The following is a 13,679-nucleotide window of genomic DNA, read 5'->3' on the forward strand; positions in this document are numbered from 1 at the left end:
GGATAAGAAAAAAAAATAGGAAACCCCTTTATTTAAAAACCTGCATAGTTAAGCACAATGGGACATACCTACTGCTGAGGCTCAACCTGGCATCAAGAACTTGTGGGAAAAGGCAACTTATAGCCACAGTTTAACTAACATTTCTATTAATGCCCTGCATAAAAGGCACAGGCATGTCTATTTGGGATCAGTACCAACTCTCTCAGCTCCCTTGGGCCCACTCCAGTAAAAGATTGCTGCAGTTGCTCCTCCTTGATTATGCCACCTCTTTGAACTGAGTGAAAAAATGGGTACAACCACATAAATTAAATGGGCTGGAAAGACCTAAACCATCCTAGATCTGCCAGGCTAATGAGTTCAGCTAAGTTACTGCCTGTCTCTTAACAAGCAACACTAATGTAAGTAATGGAGCATCAAGAAGAGAACTGCATACGGAACAGAAGCAAAACTGCTGCGTGACAGTGTCCACGCTGCATTAACACACCACCCTCAGTGACTAGGGATGCTACAGATGCTGGCATTCTCAAACATCAGGACTGGCTTTCAAGCCACCCTTCTCAAAAGCTTTCTAAGTTTATTTAATCGTGCTTTCTAGATGTCTCCAGTCCTCCCCTATCTGGAATTTTCATCCCCTTTCATAGTTCATAGTTCCCCTGCACTCCAGTGATGTCCATTCAGGTGGAGCTATAATGAAATCTGCACAACTAACTCCAGGAGACAATCAAAATAACGAAGATGACTGCCTTAGCAAAACAGGAGGAAGGGGAGAGAAGAAAAAGAGAGACAACAACGTAGCACTTGAATTAGAAAAACCAATACTGGAATTGACTTTGGTTTATTTAGGCAAGTGGGTGTAAGGGACTTTGTAACTGGGACTTCCAATCCCTAACGTTCTGTGATTCTGTGACTTAAGTAACAGTAACTTCTGCTCATAAAAATCCCCTCTAGCTACCGCATCTCCATAAACCATCTCACTGCAGCAGCACTCAGAATTCGCAATCTATTATTCCTATTTCCAAAGTCTGTTGACTTTTAAACTAAGGGAAGTTCCTGACTTTTGAATGGCAAGAAGACAAAATTTGCATCCAAACAACAGTGAAAACATTTGCTACTTACTGCCAGCACAAGCAAAAAAACTGCTTTCACAGGTCACTTACTACAACATTGCACCTAACACAGGGAGTATTCTGCAAAGGGTGATAAATGCAGATCAGAAGCAGAGAAATACCATTTCAATGTGACCAATTTCTTATCTAAACATTTTAAATACAGACCATGTGAAGCATCTCCAACAGAAACTTGAAGTATTTTATTTGGGGCAATTAAAGTCATACAATGTGCTGTCTCAGCTAAAGGCTCTCCTTTTTCATGGTGGTCTCCTGACACTGCTGCCAAACTCTTTAATCCAGGTCCTGTAACCGGCCAGCCCTGGTTTTGCTCAGCTCCACCAGCCGTTCCCTGACCCCCCAGCCCGCAGACTCCCCCAAGGGCCAGAAGAGCAGTCCCAGGGAAGGTTTTTCCCCTCCAGTCAGGCTGGGCATTAGGGGGTCTCTGCTCTTAACTTTCTCTACCTTTTTCTCCTTTCATGCTCAGCTGCTTAAGCAACCCCTTCATGCCCTGTACGTGAGCCTGCTTTCCAGATTACCCTCAGCTTTGGCCCCTTCCATGTCCAGTGAAACTCAAAACCCATGACCCATGGTAATATTAAAGAGCTTTTTTTTCTTCCCACTTTTTCACTAGCACCTAAACTATCTTTGCACTGAATTGCACAAACTCTTACTTGTTCAGAAAATTCTTTAGAAAGACAGATAAAGCCTCCAGCTTTGTCATCTCCTCCTCTCTTCCCTCAGTAAAATTTTCATTTGAGAATTGCAATGAAATGACTGAGTATTGTTTAACTGCAGTATTTTGCAGATGAAATGACGGCTGAAGGGTTTCTCACTCCCGCAGCACACAAATTTATGTAGCTACACAACAATAAAGCAAAGTCTTAAATTTAATCAGACGAAATACTTCAAGCAACGGCAAGCTGATAAATTATTTAGAAAGGGGCTCAATAAGACCTGGAAGGAAATACGCATCAGCTGTGCAGCCTGGGAGCTTCCAGAAGCAAAGGATTTTCATGCTCACCCCTTTCAAGGCTTTTCACCCAAGCTGTTTGTATTGAACAAAAACAAGCATGTATTTGAACAACATCCTAGAAATTATAAGCAGAGAAGGACTGCGCTGGTGGTGATGTCGCAGGACTTTTCACACAGCGTTTATTACTGCCGTGATCCATTTACCAGCAGTGAGCACCGCGTGCACTCAGGGTAACACACTGACGACAGGCATTCCCCAGCACAAGGGCCCGCCCCGACAGCCCGGCAATATTGGCCATCTCAGAAGATTTTAACGATTCGGTCCTTTTTTCAGCATGCCTAGTTCTCCCCAAATTGCCTTCCTTCCATCCATTCTTCAACCATTCCAAAACACTGAGAAACAGACAAAACTAGACGTATTAGTATTTATATGAAAGCTCTAGGAAATTCAATAATGTTCCTATTGTTTTATTGCAGATGGCACATCAACTTCTCTTTATTACTGCAGAAAACTCAAGAGCCCTGCAGAGTGCAATAAAACGGTACGTGTTCAGCTTCGCAATGTTTCCAAGGGCTGTGATTTACCGGTGAGAACGAGGCACCTTGCACACAAACATCTGAGCTCAGTAATTGCCTCATGTTTTGTGCAAACTCTACCAGGCAGCATGAGGTCGGCCCACACAGGGTACCTGCTGCTTCCAGGCGCCTGTCCCTCATTCCTCAGTAATATGGACTCTGTTATTAAAGAGCGGAGAAAAAGGGTTGTTTTCACCTTTGCATCATGGTGTTTTACTCTGCTGTTTGATTTCAGACACTATTTGAATTTTCTGCCAAATTCTTGGGCTGCTAGAGAGAGATTTTTAAAAATTGTCAATGTACCAAGAGGAAAAGTGCAAAAGTAAATTCTCTTATCTTAAGTATACACCACACATGCTTCAAGACAAGTCCTTCTTATATAAATATACTTACAAAACACTTCAGAAAAAAAAATACCCACAGATTTAGTGACGTAAACATTTCAGCACTGAAAACAGCAAGCCTCCTTCAGGTAGTACCTTCAGCTTTTACCGAGTGATAACCTCGGTTCCAGTCATCCCTGAATAGGGGGGCAGGGAAGTATCGAACAAAGGCAAGAGGTAAAGAACTGGTCCAAGCTGTATTTGCATTCATATTGCTCTGAATATATTATTATTTCCATCAAGTCTGAGTTAGAAAGAGGAGGGACTCTGAATGCATACAACAAACTGCTTCACCAGCCGCCTTTAACAACACACACGCCAACAACCCTTTTTTCGGTGAAAAATATTCTCAGCAGTGTCTGGCAAAATAAAAGTTTATATTTATTACCACAAAGACAATCTCAAAGCCACTTGTCCTTTACCTAAAGGTATTAGTCCTTCACGCAGGAATGGGAGACCTGGGGGAACAAAAGCCCAAAAGCTCCAAGTTCTCTGTTCAGAGCTTCTAGGTTCCAGACCCGAAAAAAACATTGGCAGTGGCAATCTATCTTTATTGATTTTATAAAGAAACACGTAAATGAATGTAACCCATCACAGTTTCAATAGAAAGACTGATTAAAAATACCTGCACTGCTAACACAAACGCTGCAAGACCACCACGCCACACAGCAGGCACGTATCTCAGTTTTCAGTCTACGTTGAACGTTCCCACAAAGGAGTATCACATCTAGAGCTGCAGAGGGGAAGCCCAAGGAATACTCACCCTCGGCTGCCAGTTTTCATACTGCTTCTGTAAATTTGCACCAATGGTTTCCAGAGCTTTTTGAGGACCCATTGACAGAGGATCTAGGAAATATAATACAAATGAGTATTTTTGACCACAACTGAATCACTCAGCTTGAAAAGAGGTAGAAATTATGTCCATTTTTATGTGCATTTAAACCTTCAGCTACTCCAAATTATGTTCCTGTAAAATCCAGATCTACAACCTGGGAGACCAAAGTCTACATCAAAGCACAACCACCACCCTGCTCTGCAGAAGAAAGAAGCCAAAAGCTTTCTGCACTTTCTCTCTCCAGTGTTCTGCTTGCAGGAAAGATTGTTTAGTTTATTTTAATGCAAGATTATTTTCATGCAGGTTCCTTTCATGCATTCAGTTTCAAAGTCATAAACGTTAGATTCTTCATGGAATTTACTTGGGTGCGACAGCCAAAAATTATCCCCAAATTCTTCCCTCAAGTACAAATTACGTACCATTAAAGACTCCAATTTGGAAGATTCCTCTAAGATAACAACTACAATTTTGTTTTGAAAGACAGGAGAGGCATAACATTTGTTTATTTTAATATTGAAAAAACGTTTCTACAGTAAATAATGACAAAAATTTAAATCGGTTAAATATTTGATGATAAACATTTTTTCTTGATGAATGTAAAATCCTGCTTCATTTACTTCCATTGCTTACTGCTTGAGAGATTATATGTCATTTGTAATTTTTAATAAGTTAATTTTATGACTAGATAATTAGAACCATCCATACATACCGATACAATTTCAGCTTATGTGCTTTATCCAAAAAACATGGCCATATAATTGACACTATTAACAAGTTTCAAAAAAACTAGAAGCTAACGTTTTGCAATTTAATATAAATTATTTTTAAAGCATTTAACCAAATCAATGAAGTTATTTTTTTAACTCTTTACAAATATTCTACCTTGTACTGTTAGAAATAAAATTACTAAAAGTAGGATGAAAGCAGGATTTTATGAGTTATTTTTCCTAACTGAATAAAAGCTAGGACCTTATTTAAATTTCAGTATACTTTTGTAGAAAGATTTAAGGTGAGGATACCATCTGCATTTTTCCAAAACAAACAGGAACAGTAGTAAATTGTCTGCTCAGACTTCAGAAGCCCGTCTGCTGTCCTCAGCTGAGCTGCAGCTGCTCTTGCAGAAGCCTCACCAGAGCCGTCTCCAGGACCCGCTCCCTGCCACGGACCCTGCAGCCCCAGCCCTCACTGACACACCTTCTAGAAACCTCTCTACATACTGCAGCAGTCCCTGTTGCTCTGAACCACAACAGTCCCCGTGCTATTTAAACTGAGTTTTGAGCTGATACCCTCGAGATGTTGAACAGGAATCCCCCAAAACTATTCACACTGCCTCATAACACCTTTTGTTAATTAATATGCCATTAGCTACTGCTCAAATTAAAAAAAAAGGAAATAAAAAATAGCATAAACACATCAGATTTTTTTTTTTGAGTCCCTCAAAAGAATCAAACTGAACTTCAGAAAAAGAAATTAAAAATACTTCACATGCACTTCGAAAGCAGAGGAATGTAGTTTGCAGACTCTAGAGGGCCTTCAGAGTAATTAGCGTTATTAAAAATATCTTTTATACAAGAATAAAGTGCACGGGTGCCATTCCAAGAGCCAAACAATGGAAAGAAATTATTTTCCTAAATATAGCTCATGCCATCACAGTTATTACGTGAGCTTTCAGCCTCCTTGTTGAGCGTATACACAAGGCCAGCGGAGGCCTGGAGACACACAGACCAGACACCTTCGGTATGGTCACGGCATGAAGCTCCCCGTGCCTTACATGGGGCCAGGCTGACACTGGAGCACAGATGTCGGCTTAATTCTGGAGAAAAACAAACCACTTTGGATCTTCTAAGGGTGCACGTGGAGGTACAGTGGGAACCGCAAGCGGCTTTCGCCTGCGATGGCCGTCTGTTACCCGAGTTCACGCGCTGGTGATCTCAGCTCACTTGTAAATGGCAGCAGTTACACCAAAATGATTCCCACACTTCCTTGCATATCTGGCAAAGACATTATGTTTCCACAATATACACCACTAGCTTCTCCTGAGACTGTTGTATAGAAGAAGAAAAAACGGGATATTTTTGCAATTCCCTTTTCCAGAAATTTAGAGTTGGCTATAATGGAAGTGAGTACTTGCATATAAATACACGCTAAAAATTTAATTAAAAAACTGCATTCAAAATTCTCTTTGTTGATGATAATCACTAATAACTTTATTTTAATGACTCTGCAATGCTCCTCGTTCTCTTTGCTCTCTACTCATGTCCCAATGAGAAATGAGAGCTGTTCTCTCCGCTGAATAGATGTATTTGTTAGTGCCTGCTCATGGCTTTTTAACTGCTTCAAAGTCATTTTCAGGTCAAAAAAAATGAGATGCTATGATTCATAAAGCAGGTAAGGCAAGGTTAGAAATGAGATGTTCTGCTAGTTTTTAAAGAAATTCAGCTTGTGCAATGATTAATTTGCTGCTGCAGCCTATCACAGACCCCAGAGTTTAGGATTACAGTGCTCTGCATGTTACTTGCTGAAGACTGAACATTTTCAATTCCTAGATAAAAACCCAATCTCTCTTAGAAAGCTTTCTTACACAAGGTATTTCCTTCTAATATTACTTGTCTCTTACAGATTTGTCTCATCTTGATAATCAGACTTGATCTCCAAAACCAAGGGAACATTTCATTTCTTAACAAAAAACTCGGAATTTAGTCTAACTGCATCAAAGCAGCAAGCCCAGGTGTTGGAACTGCTGGCAAGCACTAGGAATAATTCCAGGTCTCCCGAATTCATGATCCCAATTAAAACAGTCCCAGAGCAGTCACCTCAACACGCAGCAAAGTCCATGCATTTCACAGAAACTTATTTCTCTGCTGTATGATGCAGGGTAATTTTAAACCTTTGCAGATCACAATACCCTGAAGATGTTGCTGCCCAGAGTTTCCTTAGATATTTATAAATCTACAACAATTAAAAGAAAGTTAAATAACTAATTAGCAGATTTTTTTTCCCCTCCGTGCTATCTCATTTTAGAATAAAGCAGGAGAGACTACCTACGGCAGCAGTTATTGCTGGACACTTAATAAAGTATAGACAGAGTGCAATCAGATCCCAGATTTCCTTTCGTTCACCCTAGTCTGAAGTCCAGGAAACACGCAACTTTGAGATCACTACACGTGCTAGAACTCAGTATTTATAAGACTAATACCATTAACTGGAGCTTGGCAGCTCTCAGGACTTACCGATCCAACACTCCAGACGGGCACAGGGTGTTGTTTTCACCACATCGGGAGGGTCCACACCGACATTTAGGCACAAAACTAAGGCAACACTAACAGTCTTCATCTGCAAAGACAATAAAACGCTTGCTTAGTATAGAAACAAAATCAATTTTCACTTGTGTTGGAATTTTACCACTGCCGTAACTTTTGAAGGGTTTCATCAAAGCTTTGTTATCTGCTCTTTAACACAGACTATTTCAAGCAAGGCATGACTGATTAAATTTTTCATTTCTTTAAAAAAAATAGAACAGTACTTAGATTTTATGTTACTATTTTTATTATTGTTTCCAGAGCCCATTCTTCTTTTACAGAGCATGGAAATTTATATCACTGAACTTCTGCTACTCATCTTAAATTAGCCATTGTCCAACTGAAATACATTATTAAAATATGAGAATAAGCTATTCAGGGTCCCTGATCAATATTAGAATACAGAATGTCCTCTCTAATATTAAAACTAAAAGCATTACAAGGGAAAAACTCCCAAGTGACCAACTGAACCATAACAAAACATTTAGTCTATTTTGTTTTGGTTTTTCTACACCTTAGTTATCCTGGATATTCTTATTTCAGGAGGAACCCTCACTCGCTCCCCTCCCTGGCCTTGCCTACAGCTGCTGCTCCAGGCTCAGCCCCGCAGAGCTGACACTAGCCATGCTCCTGCAGCCACGAGGGCCACCACCAACACACCAAATCCAAACCCACTGATCCCTCACCTGTTAAAAACATTGCTGGGAAATTATTACTTCACACCTTTCTGCTCTAAACTCCCTCATTCCAATACCTAAACCAGAGAAGGAAAATAAGAGAAGTAACGTGGCCCATGGTACCCATCAAGTAAGTGTTCAGCACTCCCTTGCTTGTCTGACACGAGGCCACCCGCAGCTCCCCTTCCCCAGGGTGCTCATTACAATTCCAAACCCCACACTTACAGAAAAACTAGAGCCACACAAATGTATAATTTATAAAGAAACTAGAAACTGGAGCAGAGAGACACTATTCACACCACGAAGGGGGGACAAGCTCTACATGAGGATAGGAATGCTGCAGCGTCCGCTCACTCCCACGTCTATGATGTGGAACCTGGAGTTAAAAATTAGCAAGAAATCTGGGTAATGGCTTCATCCCAAACTAGGTTCTTGCTAACAAAACCCTGCAATCACGTAGGAGTTACTCATCCCCATGCATTAACAAGGAGGAAGCAGCACTTTCCAGAATGCAGATGAGAACAAGAACGGGGATTCCCTCCCTGGCATCTCACAAGGGTTCCCAAAGGAGCGCACACAGAGCGGGTGAAGAGGCCCACAGCTGACGTCTAGCACTACGCACACATGCACTAAGAGTACTTTATCAAAATTAAGAACAATACATAGTAAAAGTATAGTTACGGCAAAACGAGGATCAGCTGCAAGACGCAGCTTGGTCCTCCAAAGCTGCGAGCAGTCAGGTAGCCCTGGGGCAACACCACCAACACTCAGCCGCCTGCAGCCGAACCCGGGGGCTCCCGATGGAGAGCAGACATCTGTGCTGACAACCAACCTGACTCACTCCTCTCCCCCTGGAAGGCTTTGCCATCCTCCTCTCTCTCTATCTGCTTCTCTTACCTTTTGCTTTCATGTCTCTTTTCCCCTCACTTTCCTTCACTTATTTTATCAACACCAAGCTGCCACTCTCCAAACCAAACCGTGCCACCAACATGGTGTTGACCCTTTCCACGTTGCTCACACACCTTTCACCCTTCCCTCTCATTTTTTTTTTGCTTTGTTTAGAAAATAATTTCATCCGGACACAGGGCAACTGCTGCCCTGGTTTTACAGAAGCCAGCACAAAGATCTGCATTGACTGAGCTCTAACCTGCACACGAGGACACCTCCTCAGCGTGCTACATCCATCGCCAGCCCACACAGCCTCAGAAAGAACAGGGTGTTAAAGAGCGTGAACAACCCTACAAGTAATCACACGCTGGCAAACAGGCACCAAGAACCCAGAAGAAAACAAAGAAAACTACAGGACAAAATAACTTATTAGAAGCGAAAACATACAAATCATTCTTTCGAGAGAGAGTATCCTGCCAAACAATCATTTCTGTCTCGTTTATTTATTGTTTCCCATTTGTGGTCTAATACTGACTTATTTTTCAATATTTTACTAGTAATGTCTGATCTGTGACTTACACTGAACAGGCTGATATTTATTTTCTGTTCCCAAGTTCTGTGTTTTAAATAAGCATTTCTCCTTGAAAACAGACAGCAAACCGGCCATGAAAAGTAACAGTCGAACAGATCCCAAAGACAAATGGGGTTCTTTCCCCCCTGCCTACCTCCCCACGAAGGATGTAACGTATTACACTTCACTATTTGTTCTGCTAATAAAGAGCACATCTTCAGTGAGAATTACAGCTCTCTCATACTCCCCTCTGACTCCTACTCAAAATCCATCTATGACGTTGAATCATTACGGATCAAAAGAAAACCTGAGCCCAAGGAGCCGAATAATGCTTTTCACATTTCTAAACTGGTTTGGAACATACTACCAGAAACTTCGTAGCTTATTTAAAGCTTCTTAATACAAGAAGTACCAGGACATTCTCATCTGTCATTAAGACAGTGGAAATTTTCTTTCCTACATTTCAAGAATATATTCACCAGAATACACTTCAATGGATTTTTGTTAGAATTAAAAAACAAAGCATAAGAATGTTTGGCAAGCTTCTAGGAAAACCAATATCCAAAATGCTTTCTCAGCAAAGGCTCAAGATCAAAACCACAGAAGCTCTTACTGTGGGCTCTTCTCTCTGTAATGTGATTTGTGTGTTAAAAAAACATTGGATACAATTCACAACTTTGTATTACATTCAATTTTAAATGATTTAGTAACTCTGGGTCAGAACCTGCAATACTTAAATTGCAAAATCTACTCGGTCAAAAAGCTCTTCCTGAGAAGTGATGGTACAGCATTTAAACCCAAATCCAGCAGAAACGGGAGTAAGTGAACAGAGGGATTTCTGTGTCTGTTCAGAAGAGAAGATGCTCTTAAAGCATTTGACATTAAAATTTATGTATTATCTTAAAGATCAGAGAACTTGTAAAATATTTTTCATTCACCTCTTTTTTCATTTTGAGACAAAACATTTGCAGATGAGAGACTAACATCACCCATAGGTATCTCAAACCAAAATTAGTCCATTTCTGCAGGTATTTTCAGCTAGAAGAAACATTACATTATCTTCATAGGAATGGTTTTGATTGAAAACCTGAAGTTTTGTCATCGCGGGGAGCCCAACTTATCCATTGGGGCATGCTTGAAAGTAATTCCAGCCCTGACTGTAACTGAGACACCCCATTTCATCAGTTGCTAAAGATTTGTTACAGGCTAAGTAAGGGTTAGCAACTAAGAACCGAGTCATATAACTGCTTTATCTTCTAGTTCAAGTAATACCAAGACCAAGTCAGTCAATCAATTTATGAGAAATTCTGCATTTTGTGGTAAGACCCTCACCTAACATTTCAGAATGGACATTTTAAAACCCATAAATATTTTATTTCTACACTGCAATTTTCAAGCTGAAAAATTTCTGTTTAACCATTACACAGATGAACACTCAACCATTACAAACCTGCCTGGTTTTATGCCAATAAGTTAAAATTGCTTCTGTGAGTTAATACAAACACAAGATCAAGTCAGCGTTAAACATAAAATATATGCTGTAACTTTATTTTACAGAGCTGAGGGTGAACTTATCAGCATTAAATACAAATACTGGGGCAGATTTCCAGCCTGAGAAACCCTCACATCTGTCTCATTTGGGAATCTTCCTTGGGAGCAGGCTCAATTCTGTAAATTCATTCCCTTCCTAAAGGCTTTTTTGGACATTTTTCTTCATATACATTCACATAGATTTAGTACAAGCCTCTTAATCAAAAGGCAAAACCAGGTAGGTGTCCCACAGATAACCCTAAGCTGGTAACTGTTGTGGAGACATGCCATTAAATACTTCAGCGAGGAGTTCCCTAAACACTGAGCAGTACCAGCAATATTCAGCAACACGAAACATTGTTCTCCCTTTGGAGTTTCAGTCACAGATCACTCTGGAACACCCACAAAAGCACGTTTTCTCCTTCCCAAGCCTCATGGAAGTTTTTACACGTCACACCCACCCTCAGCAGGCTTTCTCACAACAAGGCACCTCTTGCAGCAAGCTGGGCTCTTCTCTGGAGCGGGGCTCTGCTGGGGGTGACGGGGTCCACGGCAGCCACGGGCACCCTGAACTCTCTGGCAACTTCCCATTTCAGGCTCCCAGCTAAGAGGTGACAAGTGACAACACTTTGTCCGGGTGCTCTCTAACAGCACAGGCATCATTTCTAGGGCACAAGTGCAAAACACATCACTGAGGAACGACAGTTTGCAAATCAGCTGGTGACAAGGCTGAAAATTGTGAACAGGCAGACAAAACCTTGCCCTTCCTGGTCCACTTGGTCACACAACAGCATAAAACCAAAGAAAGGTTTCTGCAGGGAGTGACTCGGACAGAACATATCGCACAGGTACATGACTTATCTCTACCCAGCGAACGGGCAGAAGGAATAGAGATCCTTGCTGCAGAAGTGGCGTCTGCCTGACGCATTGCCCTGTGAGCAGACACTTACACCACCGAGCTCTAATTTGGTACCCTTCTACACTCATTTCGCACCACACTGGGCGGGATGATTGAGAATCAAGTGTTACTCTCTTTCTTTTTTAATAGATCTTGCCTTTAGCGGCCCAAGTACCAAAAGAAGAGAGATGTGCCAGTCTGACTCAGCTCACCTGTAACGTTTGCAAGGTAAAACACCTACAAAGGAAGAGCTTTCAGTTTTAAGGAATGTTTTTAATATAAAGTTTAAGAGAAATAAACTGTTATGGAAAAAAATCTCAGTATGTTTCACCACAGCGACAAAAATAGTAGAATGCAAAGAAATACTTCAAGTTAACATGAATAATTCAACACCTCTGCAGGGAGTCTTCAGCCATCTGTAGCCCAAAAGGTCAGTTCTTGCTGTGACTGTTGTGACAGCATACACTAGATTCCTCGATCAGCTCCTCCTTAGCATTTGTTTCCCCTTTCTAACCTCTGTATTCTGCACTAATACTATGAATTTTCTTCAGAGGTTTATTATGTCCAACACGTTCGTTTACCCCGTGAATGCAGCTACTACACAAAGTTCAAGAGCAGTCAGTAACGCAAACACAGCTCCCCCTAAAACAGACTTCTAACTGCTGGCTTCACTATTCACTGTGTAAGCACTGCTTACACTTGTAGCAATCAATACCCAAGATCTACAGATACACTTTCTATCTGCGTGCTCTGAGAACAGTGTGCATCTGCTCTGGCTGATAGGGAATAATATCAGCTGATGTGCTACGGCCCAGCGACCTCAGCTTCTGAAGGTGCCCTCAGAGATCAAAGGTAATCCTGCACAACAGAACTGCTCTTTAGATTAAAAACTACAGAGTCAGGTAGGCTGATTCACTCTGCCATAGCAAAGCATCAAAATATTGTCTTTAAACCACTTAGACGTATATAACCAAAATGGTGTTTTCTTAGCCCTGCCAATCATTTCTTAAAAAGAATTAAAAATAATGGGAAGCAAATATTTTCCTCCTATGATCTTTGTCTTCTTTATACAACACGCAAAAAGAATCAACAAGAGATTTTTCTAGATGTTGTTCCTCATTTGATCTGTGACAACAGCTTTCCTTCTCACCTCAGCACAACTCTCTCTGCTTTGCATTCCTTACAGGCTTCTTTTCATCATCCCACCACAGTCCCACTCCTGTCTAGCACTATCTTTAAAAAGGTGTCCATCTTCCCATGCATTGACTTCCTTCCTCATCTTCAGATCCTCCTTACAAACTAGTATTTCAAATTATTCCTGGAAGACATTTTTAGTCTTACTATATTTTATACAACGCACATTTGTTCAGGAATCACACTGTCCCCTTTAAGTGGAGTCCCTGAGCTACAGCCAACTTCAGTAAATTAAAATAACTTTTTGAAATAGGAAGTTTCCTGAGCTTCCAGGAGCAAACAGGAGACAATGCTAAGGACAAGATCAAGTCCGTAATTTCAGCTGAAGTGTCAGGAACACGGAGAGGAAGATGTTTGGTTGTATTTGAGAGCCATACGGACCAGAACACTGTCCCCCGGCCTAATAAGGCTCAACCACCTGATCTCTTCAAGGGCTTTAAATATCTTACTGCTGATGTGCCACGGAGAGAAAGGAGGAATCACTGAGGAAAGACAATCAAGCTTCTCCGAGCAAACCATGCTGCGGTCTGAGCCCCTTCTTGGGCTTTGTCCGACTCCAGGGAAGCCAAGCAGAGGGACAGCCAGGAGTGCAGAGCGGGATGGAGAGGCTCAGATCTCCACTGTCACCACAGCCTATCCTTCACGCCTCCGAGGCCCCGCTCCTTTTCTCTGTCCTGCAGCGTACAGCACTAATCACACTGCTGCTCTCACTCCCCACCCAACAAAAGCTACTCCGGCTGTAGATCA

General features: G+C 41.4%; 1 protein-coding gene across 3 annotated transcripts in view; it reads right to left on the reverse strand.

Annotated features, from left to right (window-relative positions):
* Positions 1–13,679, reverse strand: part of RPTOR (regulatory associated protein of MTOR complex 1) — a 132,069-nt gene that overhangs the window by 111,142 nt on the left and 7,248 nt on the right. For all 3 annotated transcript variants that reach the window (XM_068413583.1, XM_068413582.1, XM_068413581.1), the window contains exons 2-3: positions 7,106–7,208; positions 3,804–3,886 (exon numbers count right to left, since the gene is read on the reverse strand). In XM_068413583.1, the coding sequence (XP_068269684.1) occupies positions 3,804–3,886; positions 7,106–7,208 (186 nt within the window). The remainder of the gene's footprint in view (positions 1–3,803; positions 3,887–7,105; positions 7,209–13,679) is intronic.

This window comes from Nyctibius grandis, chromosome 15 (assembly GCF_013368605.1).
Source record: "Nyctibius grandis isolate bNycGra1 chromosome 15, bNycGra1.pri, whole genome shotgun sequence".
Taxonomy (NCBI): Eukaryota; Metazoa; Chordata; class Aves; order Nyctibiiformes; family Nyctibiidae; genus Nyctibius; species Nyctibius grandis.